General features: G+C 34.7%; 1 protein-coding gene across 6 annotated transcripts in view; it reads left to right on the top strand.

Moving 5' to 3' along the window:
• LRRC28 (leucine rich repeat containing 28) overlaps positions 1-24,480 on the top strand; it is a 158,786-nt gene that overhangs the window by 36,320 nt on the left and 97,986 nt on the right. For all 6 annotated transcript variants that reach the window (XM_058542352.1, XM_058542351.1, XM_058542348.1 and 3 more), the window contains 2 exons: positions 5,337-5,374; positions 5,969-6,106. In XM_058542352.1, the coding sequence (XP_058398335.1) occupies positions 5,337-5,374; positions 5,969-6,106 (176 nt within the window). The remainder of the gene's footprint in view (positions 1-5,336; positions 5,375-5,968; positions 6,107-24,480) is intronic.

Genomic DNA, 24,480 nt, shown 5'->3' with positions numbered 1-24,480 from the left:
GACTGCAATTGCTGAGTCATATGGTAGTTGCACGTTTCATTTTTTTATTGAGATATAATTCACATACCATAAAATTCACCCTTTTAAGGTGTATAGTTCAGTGGTTTTTAGTATATTCACAAGATTGAGCAGCCATTACCACTGTCTAATTTCAGAACGTGATCATCACCTCATAAGAAACCCATTCGCAGTCATTCTCTCCTTCCCCCAATCCCTAGTAACTTCTTGGTGACCAATAATCTGCTTTCTATTTCAATGGATATGCCTATTCTAGACAGTTCGTATAAATGGAATTTTACAAAATGTGGCCTGTTATGTCTGACTGCTTTAACATAGCATGTTTTCAAAGTTATCTATGTTGTAGCATGCTTCAGAATTCATTCCTTTTTTATGGCTGAATAATATTCCATTGCATGGATATGCCACATCTTGTTTATCCATTCTTCAGTCAATGGACATTTGGGTTGTTTCCACTTTTTGCCTATGCTAATTAATGCAACTGTGAATATTTATAGAGAAGTTTATCTGTGAACATATAATCTCTGGGGTTTGTACCTACGAGTGGAATTGCAATGGTAACTCTATGTTTAACCTTTTGAGGAGCTACCAAATTGTTTTCCAAAAAGGCTATATCATTTTCAGTTCCACCAACAATATGTGAGGATTCTAATTTCTCTACATCCTCATCAACACTTGTTATTTTCCATCCTTTTGATTATAGTCATTCTAGTAGGTGTGAATTAGTATCTCTTTGTAGTTTTGATTTGTATTTTTCTAATGACTAATGATGTCTTTTCATGTGCTTATTGACCATTTGTATACATTCTTTCTAGAAATGTCTATTCAAATTCATTGTCCATTTTAAACTTACGATATTTATCTTTTTATTGTTGAGTTGTAAGTGTGCTTTATATATTTGGGATACTAGATCCTTACCAGATATATGATTTGCAAATGTTTTCTCCTATTATGTGATTAATCTTTCACTTTCTTGATAATTTTTTATTTGGTTGCTTGTGTTTTGGTATCATATCTAAGAAACTGTTTCTAATCCAATGTCATGAAAATTTGCCTCTGTTTTTTTATTTGAGCTGTATAGTTTTAGCTCTTACATTTAGGTCTTTGATCCATTGGAGTTAATTTTTGCATATGATGTGATGTAAAGGTCTAACTTCTGTTTTTGCATGTGGATATCCAGTTATCTCAGCACTATTTATTGAAAGGGCTACTCTTTCCCATTGAATTGTCTTGGCACCTTTGTCAAAAATCAGTTGACCATAGACACATGGGCATATTTTTGGGTTCTCAATTCTATTCCATTGATTTATTTGTCTGTCTTTTTGCCAGTACCACACGGACTTGATTATTGTAGCTTTGTGGTAAGTTTTGAAATTGAGAAATGTGAGTCCTCCAACATTATTCTTTTATGTATCCTGTTTTTAGTTGTCAAGTCTAAGAACTCTTTGTCTAGTCCTAGGCCCTGAAGCTTTTCTCTGTTGTTGTTTTTTTTTTTCTCTCTAAAAGTCTTATACTTTTTTTGTTTTACATTCATTTCCAGAGTTTTTAATTTTTTTTTTTTTTTTTTTTTTTTTTGTCTTCTGGAATTAGAATTCTTGGTTGCCAGTTTTGTTTTGGTTTTTTTTGTTTTTTCCTTTTAGCATTTTCATGATGTTGATTTGTCTTCTGGCTTGCATCGTTTCTGGAGAGAGACGTCTGCTCTCATTCTTATATTTGTTCCTCTGTATATAATGTGTCTTTTCTCCTTGGGCTACTTTGAAGAATTTCTGTTTTTTTACAATGGTTTTCAGGATTTGATTTTGATATACCTTATGGTTTTCTTTTTCCTTTTCCTTGGTATTCATTGAGCCTCTTGGGTTTGTGTTTTTGAAGTTTTCATCAAATATGGAAATTTTTTGACATTATGTCTTCAGATATTTCTGTACCTCTATCTCTGGCCCCCACCTCTGGGACTGTTACATGTTTGTTAGACTGTTTAATAATGTCCCATAATCACTGACACTCTGTTCAATTCTTTTCAGTCATTTTTTCTTCTCTGTGCTTCACTTTGGACAAATTGTTTTCTCTGTCTCAGGGTCAGTAATATTTTCTGCTTCAGTGTCTAATATGCTGTTAATCCCACCCAGTGAAGTTTTCACTTTATTGTTTTTTTGATCTCTAGAAGTTCCATTTGGTTCTTCTTTATACCTAAACATTTCTCTCACGATGTTCAGATTTTCATTTAAATACCTAAATATAGTCTTATAGATGTTTTAGTCCTTGTTTGCTCATTCCATCTCTCTGTGATACTGGGTCTGTTTGTATTGACTGGTTTTTATCCTGGTTAATGGTCACGATTTCTTGATTCTTGGTATATCTAACACTTTTGATTAGACACTGGACCTTACAAATTTTACATTGTTGAATGCCTAGACTTTGTTGTCTTCTTTTTTTGTTATGCTTTGTTCTGGCATACGGTTATTTGCAGTTTAGTTTGATACTTTCAAGGCTTGTCTTTATGCCTTGTTAGGACAGGTCTCAAGTAACCTCTACTCTAGGGGTAATTTAGCCCTATTACCAAGGCACAGCCTTTCTAGGATCTCATTTGAATGCTTCAGGTGATCAACAAGGACTTGGTACCCTTGCTGCTCAGAACTTGAATGCCTTCTAGCCCTGTATGAGCTCTGGGGACCATTCAGCTGATAGGTTTTCAGTTATTTTTTTCCTAGGGTCATTTTAGAATTCACCTAAGAGTCAGAGGATCCTTTACTCTTAAATATTTGAAATTTTTTTTTTCTTTTTTTTTTTTCAGCACTCTCTCCTCCAAAACTCTACCCTACAACTTCCAGCTGCCTCAGGTTCCCTGAACTCTGAGATGTGTCTCCATAACTCAGTGAGACTTCCATACTCTGTTTGGGATCCTATTCCTGTACCACTGTCCACAATTTGCCTCTAGGCAGAAAGCTAGGGACATGGTGTGTCTCACCTCACTTGTTTCTCTTTCAGGGAACATAGTCCAAGTTTCCTGTTGTCAATATCTGAAAATAATTGTTTCATATATTATATCCGGTTTTCTTGTTGCTTATAGCAGTTGGGTAAATCTAGTCCCTGTTATTTTATCATGTCTGGAAGTAAAAGTCCTATTCCTTTAATTTTTAAAAAATATTTAATAACCTTTTTATTTTAGAACAATTTATATTCACAGAAAAGTTGTAAAGATAGTACACAGTTCCAGTATACCTCTCACGCAGTTTCTCCCATTGTTAACATTTTAAACTGGCATTGGCATGTTACTATTAAGTAAATGTCTATATTTAATTTTATTAAAAAACTACCAAACTTTCCAAAGTGGCTGTACTGTCTTACATTCCCACCAGCAATGAATGAGAGTTCTTATATTATTTGAGTAGAAGAACATGATGAAAACTAGTTACTTTGAAACACCAACATTTCAACTGTTCTGAAATTACAAAAAGTAAGTAAAGAGAAGTGACTTAAAATTGCTAAGGCTTTGATTACAAACAACTCATGATAACACTAATAATTATAACAACAGTGACAGTAGCATTCATCGAACTCCGACTGTTCTAAGAGATTTACGTTTATTGATTCATTTAATCCTGACAACATCCCTTTGTTGGTGGTGCTGTTATCCTCTGCTTTTGTAGCTTAAGAAAGTGAGAATTTTAGTAATGTTCCCCTGGTCTATTAAGATGTAGGCAGTCTGGCTCCAGAGCCTGCTCTCTCATCCACTCCTCCAGCGATGATTCTTCATTGGTTGCAGAATAGCTTGAGGAATAGAGATGGTGTTTCACATGATACCGGATGGTCTTGGGCACCTACATTTTGAAGACCACTGGTGATTCTAGTGGATAGTCAGAATTGGGAACATTCTGTACTACTGTATACTGCATCTTCATTATAATGTAGATAAATTTAATGTGTTAAAACATACTTTTAATTTTCAATCATAATAGTGAGTAATGTAGTTCATGTTTTGATTTGGTCATTTTAAGGTCCTTTTTTATAGGTAGAACTTGAGTTGAGGCAAATATTTTGCAGATAACTGAAAAATTAGTTACCTCTTTATTTTGATGTCTAGGCACTCTGGCTTTTGTGTAACAAATGCAAATGCATGTGCATGTATGTGTTTGTGTGTGCACACTTATTTATGTGTAGTCTTTTGGCACAAAGAATAATTAGGTATTCCTTCCTAAAGTTAATGTTTAAAGAATATTGATTTTAAGCCATGAAATCATTTCATATGTACAAAGCAAGGAATAAAATATAGAATGGTGTAATTGTTTAAATTCTCTTAGACCCAGCAGGTTAATACCTACACAAAATTGATTTACTGCAGCATAGAATAATCTTAAGTTTATTAATTTTGTAGCTTTCTTATTCAGTGTCATTGACATTTTAAGATTTGATATTAGGCTTAAAAATGTAGAAGAAAATCTCAAAATTCTATTCAAAAAATACTTTATGAAGATTGATTTATGGGGTATAATAAATGAAATGATAGGTTTGGAAATAATTTATCAAAATCTAGTTCTCTTGTTCAAAATCAGTGATATAAATTAATTCTTTTAAATTATTACTATGTGATCTCCAGTGGTCACCATTGTTTTGTTCTGAATAGTTGGCTGCTGCTGATTGCATAAAGTCTCCACTAGAGTGTGCTAAAGACACTTCTTTGGGAAAAGTGTTACTTAGGCTTGCCTGGACTTAGTCAGTGGATACGGTGTTTTTTTTAAGGAAAGAATTTGATTTCTTGTTTATGAAATTCCTTTTGCTGTGAAATAAATTCTGTACCTTGACAGTTGAGTATTTCTACAGGTACTGTAAATGATGAGTATTCAATCTTTCCATTCTTCATTCTCTGTAAGCATACTGGCTGGAAATATTGTTGATTTGATAATTTTGTGAAGTTATCTTTTAGATAACTTCCTTTACACAATAAAGTGTTGATTTTTCTTTACACAATAGGTGTTTTTCTGAAAACCTGAAAATATAAATGAGCTAGAGAAACTAGTAATTTGTTTTATGAGGTTGGGAAAAAACCTCATAATTTATCTATTGTGTATGCTTTTATTTTAAAATAGCAACTAAATCAGTAAATAGTTTCAATATTTGTAATTCCAGCATAAAATATTATTCTCCAAGTATTATTAGTTATCTGTGATGACCATATATTTTGTGTGGATGTACTTAGAGTAGGGTGTAAAAGAAGGTTTTGGTCCCTTTATATTTGATAAATTTCTAAGTGAGCATTTTACAGAACGATTATGTAGCAAAAGTACTGAATGATAATAGCTGGTTTTTTTCTTTTCTCCCAGGTACCTTCACTCAAATAACATAGTTGTGGTTCCGGAAGGTAAGTGCACTTCCAGTTTTTAGTTAGGAGATACTATACTTTAAGCTTTACTTTATAATAGTAGAACAAATTGTCTCTTTAAACCTATTTTGGTTGGTGTATTAGTGAATTTTAATTATAAAGTATCTTTTATTTATTAGTTTCAAAGCTTTTTTTCGTCTTAGTAAGTCCACTTAAAAATTATGATTAAATAAATAATAAGTCTAAAATAATTATAGTGGTTAGGTAAATTATTATCAGATAAATTGTTGTTAGGTAATAATAAAATGATGAATTCTAAATTTAATAAATCCAGTTAAGAATTTTGGTAGATAAAAAAGATCTTATATATCATTCCATGAGTTATTCAAGCAATTTTTTACATTGTTTTAACGTTTTTATTTGTGCTATTTTTAAAGTTATGTATTTTATATCGAGGTAGAAGTCTTATCGCGTCCATATAATTTAGTTTGATCTAAGTTTTTACTATTTTGTGAGCAATTGAGATGGGGATATTAAGTATTAAAATATTTTAACTTGGAATACTTACATTAAACATTGACATAACACTTGGGCCAAATTCATTTTGCCTTTACCCTTCTTTTCTCTTTGAAGCCATTGGGTCCCTTGTAAAACTCCAGTGTTTGGATCTTAGTGACAATGCCTTAGAAATTGTTTGCCCAGAAATTGGTCGTCTGAGAGCTTTACGTCATCTTCGATTAGCTAATAACCAACTGCAATTCCTACCTCCAGGTAATCATAGTCTGTAGCACATAATAGTTTCTTGCCTATTACAAATCTGTTTTTATTCATATTTCTCTCTGTGTGTCTAGGCATTGGGCTTTGGATATATTTGTAAGTATTTGATTGTCCATTTGTTTGAACATGAAACTAAGCAATGTGGGTGAAATGTGGCTAAGAGTCTTTTCCTTGATGCAAACATAAGAAGGTGGCATTTATGTTTTTGAATTACAGTTACTACAATTGTGCATGGCAATCAGTGCCCCTTCAAATCACTGCCCTGGTAGAAAAGTTTTTTCTACAAAAAACTGCTTCAGTTCTGAATTTCACGTAAGAAAATTTAGATGAACTTTGCATAATGTAATCATTTTAGAATCCAAAAGGCAGCTATGCAGTGTTTTCTCTTATTATCTGGTGAGGTAATTGATGTATGTTAACTTTGATTTAATAAGAAATAATACTAGAATTTAGTAGCAGAATTTAAGTTTGAATCCTAGAATTATCATTTCTGCCTACTGAACATCCTCTTAGATTATGATTTACCTATATTCAGTACCAAAATCCTGCATTCTCCTGAGCTACCATTAAACTCTGACTTTCTCACGAGGGGCATCCAGAGACCTTCCTTTGTGAATCCACACATTTGCAAATTCCACTGTCATGTGTCATTTCCCATATAAAGAAAAAGGTGAAGTCTGGTTAAAAAAATAAAAAACTTGTGCTTCAGGTATTACATGAAAGTTACTCTGTGTGCAAGAATGAGCAGAGAAAAATACAGTTATCATATTGGCTGGGATTATTTTTAGCAACCCTGTCAGGAACACCAACCAGTCTGTTAGTGTATCCAAGTGAAATGTGTTACTCAACCAAAATTACAAATTACTACCTGTCGTGGAACTTCAGGGTCACATGAGAATGTTAAAACTATTCATGTTAAATCCATGAATGAAAAGGTCTCTGTAATTTAAAAAATACTTTCTCCAAAGGTTTTCAAGTACAGAAATTTCTAAATGAAAACATAGTGACTGATTAATTTTTAGACTTTATGTGCTGGCCTTAATAAGTAGGTTCAATATTGTTTATTAAGATGGTACTAGTATAGCAGTGACTCTGCTTAAAAAATAATTTTTTAACCTCATATAATGAGTCTCTTATTTTTTCCAACTATAGTTAATACAAAAATTTTCAATATGGTATATGAATATGATCTTTCCTTTAGAGTTTATTGTGTGTAATTAGGTTCAGTGGTGTTTCATCATCCTAGTGTTCATCAAGTTTATATATTCAGATACTCAGGAAATTACATTCTCTTTTGGAGATTGCCTAGAAAATGTGTCACTAAAGATAATACTTTAAGTTTTCATAATATTTTCACATATGAAACTTATACAAGATATATTGTAGAATCAAAATACGTGGATATAATATTGTATTTGTAAGCCCCTTTTTATATATGTTTAAAGAACATATAAGAAATACAATTCTCTGTTAGACCATTGTTCTTTGTATTCTATTATTCTATCTTTTCCTGTGATATAAGAACATTTTGTGGTAGGTTGTGGCCATTTCCTTCTTTTATATACTCTCAGATGTTAAGAATGTACTACTAATATCATTGACTGCTTCCTAACAACCAGTGAAGGATATAGGTTTTTTCGTGACTACTTTCATATAATTTTTTATTTATATCTCACCTGTTGCATAATAGATTTGAGGCATTTACTTCTGATTTAATTTCTCTGTCTTATTTCTATTGTCTGTGTTTTGTTTTGATTGTTTTGAGTAAAATTGTATATGGTAATAGCTATATATTTTGAATAGAAACTTTTGATTGAGCCATATAGAGATTTTTTTCTTGCTAGGCCATCATGAATAGCAGGGACTAGATCTTACTAATTATTTGATCTACTTTATTTATCTTTTTATCAGGTAATTTCAAATGTTACAATTTTAATGGATGAGTGGCTAGGTACACATCCCCCAAATATTTGATCATGTTTGGGGATATAGGATGGACAAGTATTCTAACTGTAGTAAAAAAAGTTGTGAGGGACTGCCATATTGTTTCCATGTGATGGCCGTAGACACTAGTTGATATCTGAATGATAACCCTTCCTACCTAGCCTCTGCTATTATATGTAGACTTCTTACATGTTATAGTCCCTCAAAAGACTTAACATTTTGCTGTATATATTTGTTGTGATTGAAAAACATTTAAGGGTAAGTTCATGTTCAATATTTAAAGTTTGAAAAATTTTATATCAATATTTGAAAAATTTGAAACATTTGAAAAATCTAGATGGATATAGAGAGTTTTTAAATTAGAACCTAAGGATGAATTACAGGGTTTTCATGAACACTCTCAAATTTTATGCACAGTTTGATGTTTGTGCGTACATACATATTGCTGTGAAGAAGGTCCAATGTTTGCATCAGTTTCTCAAGCAGATCCATGTCTCATATGGTGGATTCTATTGGGCTGTTTGCCAGTATCCATTTTCTGGGAATATCCCTTTCTCTTATTCTATTGGATTACAGAGTACTGCCATTCTTCTACCATGTGACCTTACTTTCTCTCCATGATTGATGGGTCCTGGTGTAGGTTCCTGACCCAAGCAGGACCAGTTCTTTTCCTGGAAATTTTGGAAGAGGCTGGTGGGGGAGAAGGAAAGAGAGTAGGAGAGGCAGAAAAAGAATGTCAGTCTCTTTCTCTCTGGGCTACTGTACAATACTGTGTAATCTTGTGAGGTGCTGGTAGTAGCCATGTGGACTGGGAAACAGAAAGAGAGAGGATGAAGCAGACACACAGAGAGAAGATGAAGGCAGAGACTTTCCAAGTTTTCCTTAATATCACAATCACTGGTTCTGTGCTTGAGGCCCACAGGCTTTGTGCTTCACCTAGCCCTAGTTGGCTTCTATGAATTGTAGCCAAAAGAGCTCCATGTAGCATAGCTGCCCCAAAGGCTTAAAACAACCTTACTAGGGTGTAGGATTAACTGTATCTTGAACTCTCCTATTTACTTACCTGTTATGCTTTAAAATCGCAAAAGCTCTTTTTTTTTCACTAAGGAAGATTCGCCCTATGCTAACATCCACTGCCAATCTTCTTTTTGTATGTGAACTGCCACCACAGCGTGGCCACTGACAAACGAGTGGTGTAGGTCTGCGCCTGGGAAGCAAACCCAGGCCTCTGAAGTGGGGTGCACTGAAATTAACCACTAGGCTACCGGGGCTGATCCCAAAAGCTCTTATTAATAGTAGAAAGTCCAGGGTTAGCAGTAGCATGATCTATGAAGTGGTTCATTCTGTCACTTGGTTTTTTCCTTTTTACAATACACTTTGCATCCTTTCTATTAGATGCCCTTTCGTTTTTCTCCCTGAGTGCAAGTAGGTTTTCGGGAGTTACAGAGAACATTGGTGTGGAGTGGTGATAGGATATAGGAATGTGGAGACAGCCTATATAGCATATGTTATTAAGTCTAGTACACTAGGGAAGGTAAAATTTCTCCTCTGGCCTCTTAAGTCTCCAGCTAGGCCTCAGACTTAAACTGACATAAGACAGATTAACAGAAGGAAAGTGTGAAAATTTTACTTAGTAATTTTTTTTTGTTGACATCATATTGGCTTATAACATAGTGTAAATTTCAGGTGTACATTATCTTATTTCACTTTCTATGTAGACTGCATTATGTTCACCACTGACAGTCTGGTTTTCATCCATCACTGTACATATGTGCCCGTTTACCCTTTTTGCCCTCCCCCCACCCGCTTCCCCTCTGGTAACCACTAATCTGTTCTCCTTATCCATGTGTACGTTTATCTTCCACATATGAATGAAATTATACGGTGTTTGTCTTTCTGTCTGGCTTATTTCGCCTAGCATAATACCGTTAAGGTCCATCCATGTTGTCGCAAATGGCACAATTTTATCTTTGTTTATGGCTGAGTAGTAGTCCATTGTATATATGTACACCACCTCTTCTTTATCCGTTCATCTGTTGACGGGCACCTGGGTTCCTTCCACGTCTTGGCTGTTGTGAATAATTGCTGTGATGAACATACAGATGTATAAATCTCTTTGAATTATTGATTTCTTGTTCTTTGGATAAGTACTCAGTAGTGGGACAGCTAGATTGTACAGTATTTCTATTTTTAATTTTTTGAGGAATCTCCATACTGTTTTGCATAGTAGCTGCACCAGTTTGCACTTCCATCAGCAGTGTATGAGGCTTCCCTTTTCTCCACATCTTCTCCAACACTTGTTATTTCTTGTCTTTTTAATAGCCATTCTGATGGGTGTGAGGTGATGTCTCATTGTAGTTTTGATTTGCATTTCCCTAATAATTAGTAATATTGAACATCTTTTCATGTGCCTGTTGGCCATCTGTATATCTTCTTTGGAAAAATGTCTGTTCATATCCTCTGCCCATTTTTTGATCTGAATGTTTATTTTTTTGTTGTTGAGTTATATGAGTTCTTTATATATTTTGGAAATTAATCCCTCATCAGATATATGATTTGCAAATACTTTCTCCGGGTTGGTAGGTTGTTTTCTTAGTAATTTTTACATGTACATGGGAGGCTTCACAAGGAAACTGAAGACCCAAAGAGTTAGAGACGAATGCTTATATACTAGGTTGGACAAAGAGTAGTAAACTGTGAAAACATGACAAGACAAAAGGGTTTGGGTTAGGGCAGTTAATTGTGGGAAAGTGACCAAGGAGATAAAGGTTAGTTTAACAAGGGTTTGTTTGTACAGATTTCCCTCAGCCTCGACTCCCTATCTCTGGTGCTAAGAATATCTCCCTGCTGGTACAAGGAGGGTACCTTTCATGTGGAAGTTTTATCTCCTGCTTTCAGGAAGTAAAAGGAAGGTCAGAGTGCCCTGCTTGCATCTCCCATTTTTCAGTGCCTTTAACTCAAAATAATCAATGTGCCAGGGGGACATATTTTGGGGTGGCATGCTCTGAACTACACCAGCCACCACAATGGCAACTAGAGCTTAATCCTATATAAAACACATCCTTCAGAATCATCCCACTCAAGTGATGAGAGACTTAAGCATTTAAACATCAACTCCCAAAAATTATTGCTTCAGAGTTCCTTGGGTGGGAGGGTGGGTATAAATTCTCTGGTACTTCTGGCATGCTGCACATGTACACAGGTGGACAGAGCAGCAGCCTTCTGTGGTTTCAGAAATGGCCTCAGCAACAGGGATATAGATACTGGCAGTGGAGCATTGGCCAGAGAACACTGAGGTGGTAGGTCTGAGTGGTGCCTGTGGAGCTCTGACAAGCTTTGACAGACATCATGCACCATGGACTGAAGAAAGGTGCTTGATACACCTGCTTCAAAAATCTTCCTGACTTGATCCAGAGACCCCAGCCTGAAGGATAAGGCTAATTTAATAGTATAGGTTTAACTTGGTTCCAAGATAAATAAATAATTATCACTCAAAAAATCTTCCTGGCTAAAGTTATTGAAGTCACAGTCTATGGTGTAAGAACTTTGGAACTTTGAAGCACTATTTTTCTGAGCAGTCCCAGTTCCCTTTTTTTTTCAATAACTTTGTGTTTTATTTGGCAATGAGCATTGTGGGTTTGTGTCAAAATACCGTAAGGAAAAGGTTAAATGAATATTTTGACTAGTTATTATTTTTTTATTGTGATGTTTATAAAATTATTTTTGATTTTATTTTTTACAAATACAAATCGTATATATTTAAGGTGTACAATGTGCTGTTTTGATGTATGTATACATTTTGAAATAATTACCACAATCAAACTAATTAACTTATTCATCACCTCCCATAGTTACCTTTTTGTGTGTGTGTGTGTGGTAAGAACACTTGAAATGTACTCTCAGCAAATTTTAAATATACAATACGTTATTATTCTAGTTTCTTTTTTAAAAACTTTTTATTATGGAAAATTTTAAACACAGTCCAAAGTAGACAGAACAGAATAATGAGCCCCCATATACCCAACACCTAAACTTTAACCATTATCAACTCATGGCCGTCTCCTCTTCTATATTTTTCATTTAGTTTTTGTTCTTTATATTTTTGTTCCCTCTTATAGTTTTTTAATTGAACTAAAACTTACATACAGTGAATTGCACAAGTATACAATTCTGAGTTTTGACAAATGTATATACGTGTGTAACCAAAATTTCCATCACCCCAGAAAGTTCTCTCATGCCTCTTCCAGTGAACCTGTTTGCCATAGGCAAACACTCTTCTGATATTTGTCACCATAGATTAATTTGATCTGTTATTGAACATACTACAAACATATACATAACATAAAACCATGTAATACATTCTCTGTGTCCAGCTACTTTCACTCAAAATAATGGTTTCAGGATGTATCCATGCTGTTGCATATATCAGTAGTTCATTCTTTTTTATTGCAGAGTAGTATTCCATTGTATGAATATACAATTTATATGTTTGTTTTCCTCTTGATGGATATGTGAGTTTTTCTTTGAGCTATTATGAATAAAGGTAATATAAACATTCTATGTAAGATTTTCTAAGGGTATATATTTTCATTTCTCTTGGGTAAATACCTAGGAGTGGAAATGTTGGTTCATAGGGTAGGTATATATTTAACTTTATAAGAAATTGCCGAGTAATTTTCAAAATGCTTTTACCATTTTACACTTCTCTGAGCAATGTATGAGAGTTCTAGTTACTCTGCATCTTTGCCAGTATTTGGTGTTGTCTGTTTTGGGCTTTGTTTGTTTGTTTGTTTTTAGCTATCCTAATGAGTGTGAAGTTGAATTGTGTTGTTGTTTTAATTTGTATTTAATTTAATTTGCCTTTCCCTCTTGACTGATGGTGTTTAGCACCTTCTCAAGTGTTTATGGGCTATTCCAAATCTTTTTGAATTGTAGAAAGTATCTCCTTGCTTTATAGACCAGTGGCCAGCTTTAGGTTGCTGAAGAATTCTCTTTGCTTTCTAGTTCAGCCCCTTGCTTTTCTGTGCCTTGAGAGCTCTTCCAGCCCTGCTGCCCCATCATTGGCTTGTGTAGAGTAACTGTGGCTGCCTTGTCCTCTGTGAAGGTGGGTCTTGCCTCTGAGAAGTTTCTCTTGACTTTCCTGTTACCTTCCATCCCATAAATCTTCCTTAGCTCAAAGCCTAGAGCACATTGGGGAGATTATGTCAGCTCTCTTTTCTTGCCTCCATTTTTGGTGAAGACTGGTGGGAAGGAGTTTGTGTGTGTATGGGTGTTGGGGAGGGCGAGTAGTTAGTACAGTCTTCCTCCACATCTGGGGCTCCTCTGGATTCTATGCTAGTATGCCAGTCCACACATAGCCCTTCCAAGTTAGACTGATTTCTCTTTAGCCCTTGTCTGTGGAGAATCCTTGTCCCCCTGTTTCGGTCAAAGATGATAGCAGCTGCGGGGGACAATCTTTTAAAATGAGCTTGTCACTTTTTGGAGTTGATATAGGTTTCTTGGTGTCCTCAGTCTCTGACAGGTTTTAAAAATTATAATTAGGTAGCTTATCCAGCTTCTTCTAGTTGGTGTGAGTGACAGTCTCTTTTAACTTTCTATTTTCAAATTTGAATTAAGTTCTCCCCCCCACCTGCTACTACAATTTTTTTTTGTTCCTCTGTACCTCTTTTCTATCTTCTTTGGATTACTTGAATGTTTTAGTGTTCCATTTAATTTCCTCTATTGGCTTTTCTCTCGGGTTTACAATATGTACCCTTAACTTATTATAGTTTACTTGGGATATTATACCACTTCATATAAATTGTAAGAACCTTCCGTAGTATACTTCCATAGTATACTTCTATTTACTCTCCTTCCTTTGTGCTATTGTAGCATATATTTTGCTTCAATATATGTTATGAACCCTACAATAGAATTTTTTTTCGACAGTCAATTGTCTTTAAAGGAAATCAAGATAATTAAAAAAAAATTCTTTGTGTTCACCCAAATATTTACCATTTCTGGTATTCTTCATCCTTTTCTGTAGATCTGTTTTCTATCTGGTATCATTTGTTTTCAGCCTGAAGTACTTCCCTTAGTATTTCTTGTAATGCAGTTCTTCTAGTGGCAATGAATGAACTATCTCAGTTTTTCTTTATATGAAAATGTCTTTATTTCACCTTTTTTTGTGTGTGAGAGGAACATTGGCCCTGAGCTAACATCTGTTGCCAATCTTCCTCTTTTTTCTTGAGGAAGATTGTTGCTGAGCTAACACCTGTGCCAGTCTTTCTCTATTTTGTATGTGGGACACCACCACAGCATAGCTTGATGAGTGGTGTGTAGCTCCATGCCCGGGATCCGAACCCACGAACCCCAGGCTGCTGAAGCAGAGCATGCGAACTTAGCCATTATGCCTCCAAGCTGGCCCCTCACCTTTTTTTTTTTTAAAGAATATTTTCTCTGGATATAGAATTCTGAGTTGACAGGATTTTCTTTTTAGCACTTTTAAAGATGACCTTCCATTGTCTTGTGACCCCATTGTTTGTGATGAAAAGTCACTTGCAATTTGTATCGTTGTTACCCTGTATACAAAGTCTTTTTCTATGGCTAAATTAAGTTTTCTCTTTATCTTTGGTACTAGCAGTTTGTCTATGATGTCCCATGATGTAGAATTTTTTATATTTATCCTGCTTGGGATTTTGTTGATTCCCTAATTGGGAAATTTTCTGTCATAACTTCTTTAAACCTTTTTATGCCCCAATTTCCTCTCTTTTGGAAACTCCAGTTACACACATTAGATCATTTGATATTGTTTCACAGGTCATTGAGACTTTGTTCTTCATTTTAATCTCTTTTTTTGTCTTTATCTAAAGGTTGAGTGATATCTGTTGATCTGTCTTCTACTCCGCTAACTTCTTTTGTGCTCTGCAGTGTGCTGTTTATTAAGCCCTTCTTCAGCTTCTCACAGCTTTTTCCTCTTTGGTACCCTGTCCTGCATTTTCCAGGCACTTCAACTACCCAAACTCTGATCTCTGGCTCTTCAGCACTGTAAGATTGGTGCACTCTGCTTGGGTTCCATTTCCTTGTACTGTGGCTCAGAGTGTATCCCTTGGCAGAAAGCCAGATCCAACATGGGACTCACCTCTTGTATTTCCCCTATTTCAGGGATCCAAGTTGTGTTTTTCCTGTCCATTGCTTGAAAATAGTTGCCTTGTATATTTTTGACTAGTTTTTTTTGTTTGTTTTTTGGTGAGGAAGGTTAGCCCTAAGCTAACATCTGTTGCCAGTCCTCCTCTTTTTGCTGACATCTGTGCCCATCTTCCTCTACCTTATATGTGGGACGCCTGCCACAGCATGGCTTGGTAAGCGGTGCGTAGGTCAGTGGCCAGGATCCGAACCTGCGAACCGCTGGAGCGGAGTGCGCGAACTTAACCGCTATGCCACCGGGCTGGCCCCGATTTTTGACTAGTTTTATTGTTATATTTTGATGGGAGGCAAGTTGGTGTCAGTGACCCTGTCATGTCTGGAAGTGGAGGTCCTGTTAGATGTTCTTTGATTTCTCATTTAATTACTTATCTGAATTCTTTTATATAACTATGTAATACTTAAAACATTTATATATTGCTTTCTTCTACTTCCAGTGTTAAAACTATAACATTATTTGTTACAGAACAAATTTAAACTCATTTTCTTCCAAAAGCTTTTTCTAACTTGATTAAGTAAAATTACATGATCTATTATGAAGAGAAATATCGTGCACTTACCAATAAAGGATTATTGGGGAAGGATTTCCATCAGTGCAGAGCTACTTGCCAAACACTGTGTGATTCACTCTTGGTAAAGACCACAAAGGCCAATGGATATTAGAAGAGTCAGAAAAGCCAACTAACCCTTGATAGTCAAGAGAAGCCTGATGCTTTTGTGATTCACTATAAACTCACTGTAAACTCCCATGAGAGAAGGTTATGGTAACAAACAAACAACAAAATGTAACCAGGAGTCAGAAAAGATGTTGCTTACATCTGCCATATAAATCAGCCTATTTTTTTGAAATGCTTTTATCCTTGAAAAGTTGTTTTGCATACCAAAAAAGGAAGGACTTTTTAGCTCAAATTGAAAACACTAAAGCAATCTCTGTTGTACTTTAATGGATAAAAAGCATGCATAAACACAGAAATATGTACTACATATAAGTAGCATGAATTGTTCCTAAGACTCAGGCTTCAACTGTGGTCAAGTTTATTATTTTTTCTTGAAAGTTATTTTTTCTCCAATTGAGCCTCTTGAAATGAAATTTGGTGTCTCTTCTCAGATCTGTCCTGTTGCCATCTAAATTGTTCTGGGATCTCTGTGCTCATTGGTCTAGTGTGGAGGTAGGGAGGAGCAGATCAGCCTTCTTCCTACAGAGGGCAGGCTTCCTGTGGAGCCTGGTCATTCTAGGGCTTCCATTGTTGCTTACTACCCCATCTGTTGAGTCTTCATTGGCATAGTCTCACAGATAGTAGCACAGGCTGCAGTGGTTCTTCAGAGGTACTGGCCCCACTCCTGTAGGTACAAGCCTGGTCACAGGTGTTCCACGTTTGCATTCCTTGGGTTACAGTTTCTAGGAATGCTGGGTGGCCCCAGGAACACTAGGTCAGCCCTGGTTTCATTATTATTTCTTCTATTGTGCCTGCCTCCTTAGTGATCAATTCAAAGGGAGAATAGAGCAGCTCTCTTTTTGAATCCTTAAAGCATAGAGGGTCTTATTGTGCCTCCTGACCCCAAATATCAAGGCTGTTTACCCCTTATTACCCTCCTTGGGTGGATACCATAGTAGTTTGGCGTGATTTACCTTCCTAGGGAGACAGCTTTTCACCGATTCCACAGTGGTGCTGGTAAAATACGTAGGTAGCACTTTTCTCACTAAAAAAGTATCTAAATAATTAATCTCTGGGAGAGCACCTGTCTGGTGTCACCACACTATATATATATATATATATATGGTCAGCAATATATGTAAGTAGACTTTCTCTATTTTGTGGGGTTATCAACATGACCTGAGGCACTTACTGTTTCATCTACTTAACAAAAAATATTTGTTGGTTCAAAGTACCATGCTGTGTACTAGAGGAAGTGGGGACAATGAAGGTGAACAAAATCTAGATCCAGGCTTCAAAGGAGCTGATAATATTTTATTGTCTAATATTTTAAACTGTGTACTTCCAAAGAAGAGACTAGACAGAGAGGAGAGAGCAAGTAGTGGTGAGTGTGTTAGTAGTTGGTCATTATCTTGGTACAGTGCCGAGTGTTTAAAATACCCAATTTGACGCCTAATGGATAGAGGGATAAAATCTAACAATTTACTTGCCCTCAGCTTGCTGGATGACCACTGAATAAATGAGTAAATTGTCTGCCAGAGTCCTAAACTCATATTCAGAACTTGTTCTTTCGATGTCTCTTATAGACGTAATGTTACTTTATTAGTGTCTTTGTAGTACGTATAGTACTTTATTAGTAAAGTAACTTTAAACTATAGTTAAATATATATGTTAACTTTATAGTAACATATAGGTTTTTTACTCATGTTTTTACATAAAATTATCTTGGTATACTACATTAGGTAAAACACATAGATTTCTCAGAGAAAAAGTATTTTTACTGTCAGTACTATTATATGTATTATAAAATCTGGTTGCAAGTGGAGCTAAAACTTTAAAATTTTATTTACAAACTTTTACAAGTTTTGAAAATTGGACAAAAACGTTAGAATAAAAATGATCATTAAAATTCTTTTAAAAGAAAAATGTTTTGTTTTCTGGACCATGCATCCTTCTTGGTGTCAAATAAATACAGAAAATACTCCTTTTTAGGAAAGATGTGAAGGGAAATGGTGGAAAACTTGCCAGATGTCTGAACAAAAGTTCATTGTGGTGATACTTTTTAAAAAAGGCAAAAGGAGAAAAGTTGGTACCTCAAACTTGGAAAGCTTCTCCCATCAATCATACTCCTGGCTAAGGCATGCTGAACTCCCTTCCATGGACCGTTCCTTTGCGGAAAGATTTAAAAGCAGCTAACATCATAACAGCAGTGATCCAATTTGAAATGTTAAGGGGAATACTTCCAAATTCACTTCACACGCGCGGCTCCTTATCTTCCCTTTCTGTATACAATAATTTTCTACAACATGGTCTATTACAAGCTTGGTGCTGTATGGGAACTGTGAAGACAGTACTGAGGTCAGTGGAAGAGAATTTGAGGAGAGGTCATGCATGATGTAAGGAACTGAACTGATGTGTCAGTGGTATGCAGGAGCTAATGATTTGGATTTAGATGTTTTCTATTATTTTGTCTTTGAAATATATCTATGTCATAGTCTATCATACACATTGCTTCCAAGATATTCTTTGTAAAATACAGATTTGGTAAACTACTTCCCCAATTAAAATCTTTCATTTAAATAATTTGTCAAAAGTGTTTGGTTGCCATGATAGAAACCCATACTGGGTTCGTAATTATTTGTTTATTATAAATACCAGGAATTAGGAATATTAAAAGGAAAAAACTGATGAATATAGACGTGTTCTTAATCTTTTGGAGTGAATTTTCTTGAGAATTTATAAAGTGTGTTTTCTTAGATGCAACCTATTAATGGGAATTCAGAGATTTAATTGTTATTTTTGGATCTAAATCAACTTGCAGTGTTTTAGAGATGGCGTGGAGTAATTTCTATCATACCTTTTGATATCTTGGCAAAACTTGGGTTCATGGTTTATTTTTACTAAAGAGCTTTCAAGTATTGAGCATGGTTTTCTTCATAGAGTGATTTGATATGTTGCATTTATTAACCAGTCTTTAAGAAAAGCAAGTTTTAAATAGATACATAAGCAAAGATTGTGTTTTCATGGTTATTTTATAGCTTTAGTTGATTTTTCTACCTTGATTTCAGTATCTTGTTGTTTGTGACATGATCAGAAAATTATGGTTTCATGTAAAACAATGTAATTGTGAAGAAAAATCACCTGACAGAATATAGTTGATGTGCTTAAATAGGTATTTCTTAAAAAGTAATGTCTTCAATATGTAAAACATTTTGTTTTACTTTTTTCATATGTTATTTGAACATGCTTATTGCTTACTTCATCTGTAAATTATGTTTTATCTTGTTAAAGGTTTTAATTTAAATCAGATTGTCTATTCTGCAAGTAAATTTAAAGTTGATTGTTTTAGTGAATGAAATGATTTGCCAAGGTTGATGTAATTAGAAGTAATTAAACAAAATTTAGTTTGATATGGTTTGTTGCCAAACTCACCCCTGCCCCGCCTGCAGTTGGCATCACAGTTCTTTATTTAATCCTTTTTTAAAAATCAGCATTTTAATCAGATACGTTGATGTTTTTAAGCAATTTGTTTTTGTTTTCACTGTGTATTTATTTATAAGGTAGTGAGAAAACCTGAAGTCAAAACTTTGGCTATGGAAGCGATGAAGGGTTCAAAAAACAAATGTCCTTATTTGCTTATAACAAGTATCATTAGTTGGTTGTGTGTCTCCTTTACTTCTTACTTAGCTGGATCTGCTGACATCCCTGCTCCTGACTTATTCTGAAAGAAAATTAAAGTCGGCAGGTTTGTTTTGATGAGTTTTTTCTTTTTAATTGCAAAAGTTTAGTATTCATCACTTTAGTATGAACTTACAGTACTAATATTATTGTCTTAGTATTTATTTTTTTAGGAATAATAACAGGTTTTGTAGAAGTCAGATTATTTACTTATATATTTAGGTCCTAACATAAATCCATTTTTCTTAAATGGGATAGCTTTTGCTGTAATTTCATAGTCATTATCATAAAATGTTGAAATAATCAAAAATAAAAAATAGCCAAAGATATATGTGAATGTTTAATTTTAGAATTTTTCTTTCCTTCATCCATTTTTATCTTCTTTTAAAATATAAATGTATATTTTATGAAGGAAAGTTCAAGTTTCTTATAAGTACAATAAGTTTAAAATTTTAATTATTAAATCTTCAGTCAATGGGCGAGCTCCAGTGGCTTAGTGCGCTCTGCTTTGGCGGCCCAGGTTCGGTTCCCGGGCATGGACCTACAACACTTGTCTATCAGTGGCCATGCTGTGGCGGCAGCTCACATACAAAATAGAGGAAGATTGGCAACAGATCAGGGCGAATCTTCCTGAGCTAAAAAAAAACAGCTGGAAAAAAAATCTTCAGTCAAGTAAACAAAAAAATAGTCTTATAATTTCCTCTTCGCAAGCTTTGAAAAAGATGTTAAACTAAAGCAGAGCAAATGTACATTGGAAAACATTTTTAAAAGTATGCACAATTATGCATATTGTTGTATATATCCCAAACCCAAGTTATGGTTTCTGTGGTGTAGTTCTTCTATTACCTGATATCAGTAGGAGGCTGAATACTACACATTTGAGAATGAGACAGTTTTTCTGTCTGTGCACATAAACAGTGAGGGAAGAATCACTGATAATGTCGTGTGTGCATGGAGTGTTGTCTTGCAGTCTTTACACCCACAAGAGGGGTCTTCAGAGATAAATTTCCATGACTTGTTCAGTTAAAGTGAAATGATCTAGTGGCGTAATTGAGTATATATTTTACACATATCAAATCCCTAAATTATTTAGCAATCTAAGAGCCAAATATTTATATTGTATTAGTGAGTGATATATTAAATATAGACTATAGAATACTGTTAATTTTAAATAAAAGGGAAAAATGAAAGTTTTAATCTTTTTGTCTTTTGAGATTCTTAATTGATCACATCAGCTCCATAAATCAACAATTAGTAATAGTTTTGCCTCTTCTGTGCTTCTTAAAGAATTTTTTTCTGAAGAGCCAATCACCCTATATATTTTATTTGAATGTTCTTGGTTTGCCTATGATATCCTGTGATATTGCTTTTGAACTTTATAGATAAAGCTATTCAGATTTCCCACACCTAGAATTCCATGGAGCTTTAATAACTATGAACTTTCAATAAAGCAAAAGCCTATAAAATTAATGTTACTTGGTCTCACTGTCTCCATTTTCTTATCCAGTGTGATAGATAAGTTTTAACTTGATGGGTTCTAGGTTTTAACTTCATGGGCTCTGATATTCCTTCTACCACTAAAATCCAACATCCTTAAATTTATACTAACTCTAACAGGTTTAATTTTATGAAGGGTATAGAATGACAGCCTTAAAAATTTGCTTCTGTTGCTAAAAGACATGACAAACTAGGTATGAGGGTTTACATATTATGTTTATTTCCTGTTTATAGTTTAAATTTCTGACTCCAAAATCAGAAACATATGTAATGTTATGATATATAAATAGTAAACAAAGGAATATGACTTTGATTTCCTTATCTCCAGGATATTGTCTATAACTGATTTGCAAGGTGTGATATATACATAACTTATTTTCCTCCACATCACTTTTTAAAGTCTTCTAAATAATACCTTGTTAAATTTTATGATAGTGGTTAGTAACTTTGTTCCTAGCATGAGTTAATAATTTATTTAAACTACCCCCCATTGATTTCTTTAAACAGCTTTATTGAGGTACAATTTACATAGCATAAAATTTACCATTTTACATGTACAGTTTGATGAATTTTATTAGATATACAGTTCAGGATCTCGTTTTAGAATATGTCCATCATCCCAGAAAGTTCCTTAATGCCTGTTTGTTGCCAGCTCCTGTTCTCAGCCCCAGCCAACTACTCATCTTGTTTCTATTTCTATACTTTTGTCTTTTCTAGAAATTCCATACCAATAGAATTGTGTAATATGTAGCCTTTTCTGTCTAGCTTATTTTACTTAGCATAATGTTTTTGTATGTATGTTGTTTCATGTTTTAATAGTTTGTTTCTTTTTATTGCTGAGTAATATTTTGTTGTATGGATATGCCATATTTTGTTTATTCATGTGTTGATTAACCATTTAGATTGTTTCCAGTTTGAGCTGTTATGAATAATGTTGCTGTGAACATTTGTGTGCAAGCTTTTTGTGGGCGTATGTTTTCCTTGGGTAAATACCTATGAGTAGAATTGCTGGATTGTATGGTAACTATATTTTTAACTTGGAAAGAAACTGTTAAACTGTTTTCCAAAGTGGCTGTACCATTTACATTCCTGCTAGCAGTGTATGAGAGTTCCAGTTCCTCTGTATCCTCGGCAACATTTGGTATTTTCAGTGATTTATTGTGGCTATTCTAGTGGTTATGTAGTGTCAGCTTATTGTGGTTATATTTTGCATTTCCCTAATAAAATAAAGATTAGGCATCTGTTTGTGGCCTCACAAAATTCATATGTTAAAATCCTAACCCCTAAGGTGATGGTGTTAGGAAATGGTGCATTTGGGAGGTAATTAAGTCATAAGGGTAGAGCCCTCATAAATGAGATTGTGCCCTTATAAAGAAGGCCCAAGAAAGCTCCCTCACCCCTTCCACCACGTGAGGTTACAGTGAGAAGACGGCTGTCAATGAGAAAACAGGTCCTCGCTTGACACCAGATCTGCCAGCACCTTGATCTTGGACTCCCCAGCCTCCAAAACAGTGAAAAATAAAATTTCTGTTGATTTAAAGCCACCGAGTTTATAGTATTTTTGTTATAGTAGTCTGAATGGAGTAAGACAGCATTTTTTTCATGTGCTTATTTGCCATTTCTTCAGTGAAGTATCTATATAAAAATCTTTTGCCCTAATTTAAATTGCATTGTTTATGTTATTATTATTTGTAAGAGTTCTTTGTATATTCTGGTGTTAAAGGACGATTTTCACAAAAAAAGGTAAGATCATGATTGCCATATAGATATAAAAAGTTTAAAATATGTTAAAGCTTTTATTTAACCTCTTAGTGAGGCACCTGGTAAGGTGTTATAACCAGTTCAAAGGAGGATCCAAAGAACAGACACATTTATAGATCAAGAATATTGAAATGAACATTCCAGTGGAGGCACAGCTAGTTTTCTCTACAGGGGCAGAGGGTTGTCCCTCCGCTGGCCATAATTTATTTTTGTGTTTATAAACAAGGATTATTTTACATTGCTATCAGTAATCTACAACTTACAGAGTTGTAAAATAGCTCTCATAGAACGAAAATCAGATAACCTAGAAGGATGTGCTAGAGACCAGGGTCAGCAAACTCTGACCTGTGTGTCAAATCTGACCTTCTACCTGATTTTGTAAATAAAGATTTATTGGAAGACAGCCATACCTATTCATTTACATGTTGTGTAAGGCTGTTTTTGTGCTGCAGTGGCAGAGTTGAGTAGTTGTGACAGTGACTCTATGGTTCACAAAGCCTAAAATATTTACTAAATGACCCTTTACAGCAAGTTTGCTGACCCCTGCTATTGTCTGGATGCAAGTCCTTTATCAGATATATTATTTATAAATATTTTCTCCTAGTCTGTGGCTTGTCTTTTCATTTTCTTAACGATCTTTTGTGAAGAGCAAAAGTTTTAAATTTTGATGAAAAAGCCCAATTATCAGTTTTTATTTTATGGGTTGTGCTGTTGATGTTGTATTTAAGAACTGTTTACCAAACCTGGGGTCATAAAGATTTTTCTCCTATGTTTTCTTATACAGGTTTTAGATAAAATTGTCAATTACATTTATGTCTGTGTTCCATTTCAAGTCAATTATTGTGTCTGATGTGAAGTAAGCGTTGAGATATTTTTACATATGGGATGTTCAGTTGTTCCAGCACAATTTGTTGAAAAGACTATTCTTTCTTTGTTGAATTACCTTGGTACCTTTGTCAAAAATCAGTTGACCATAAACATATGGGTTTATTTCTAATGTTCTGTTTCATTCGTCTTTCTGTCTATCCTATGGCAATACCATGTTGGTTTGATTACTGTAGCTTTATAGGGAGTTTTGAAATGAAGCTGTTGTAAGTCCTCCAACTTTGTTCTTCTTGTTCAAATTTCTTTTGAAGAAATCAAATTTCACTGATTTTTTACAACCAAAGAAAGTTCATTTTTCCTCCTTTTTGGGCATTTCGTCTGTATACATGTTTCTTTGTGTATATATGGGTAGCAATAAGAAGATAAAGATGAGGGTCTAGAGGACCTTTAATCAAAGTGATCTATGGGGATGATTACAGTATTCAGTATAATTTCTAATCACTCAGTCTGTTTCTTGCTTTTATTTTTATTCGTGTAACTTACAACTTTAACCTTGCTTCTCTAATTTTATTGTGCCTTTCACAGCAGTGTGCCTCTTATCAATAATATGGGGACAGTGAAGGGCCAGACAAGTGGGCCAGATGACATGGGCTGCATTGTGACTCCAGTAGGATGGATAGTTGAAGGATGGACCGGTTTGAAATGGAAGGAAGCTGTTACTGCTTGTCCCACCCCTGTGGACGTGCTTCTGCTCTTCACTGAGGGCAAGATGTTGGTAGTGGGAGTTGAGCAAAAGAAGATAGAGGCTCTGGGTTTTGGCTCACT

The sequence above is a fragment of the Diceros bicornis genome, chromosome 5 (genome assembly GCF_020826845.1).
Source record: "Diceros bicornis minor isolate mBicDic1 chromosome 5, mDicBic1.mat.cur, whole genome shotgun sequence".
Taxonomy (NCBI): domain Eukaryota; kingdom Metazoa; phylum Chordata; class Mammalia; order Perissodactyla; family Rhinocerotidae; genus Diceros; species Diceros bicornis.
This window is presented reverse-complemented; position numbering and strand designations above follow the sequence as displayed.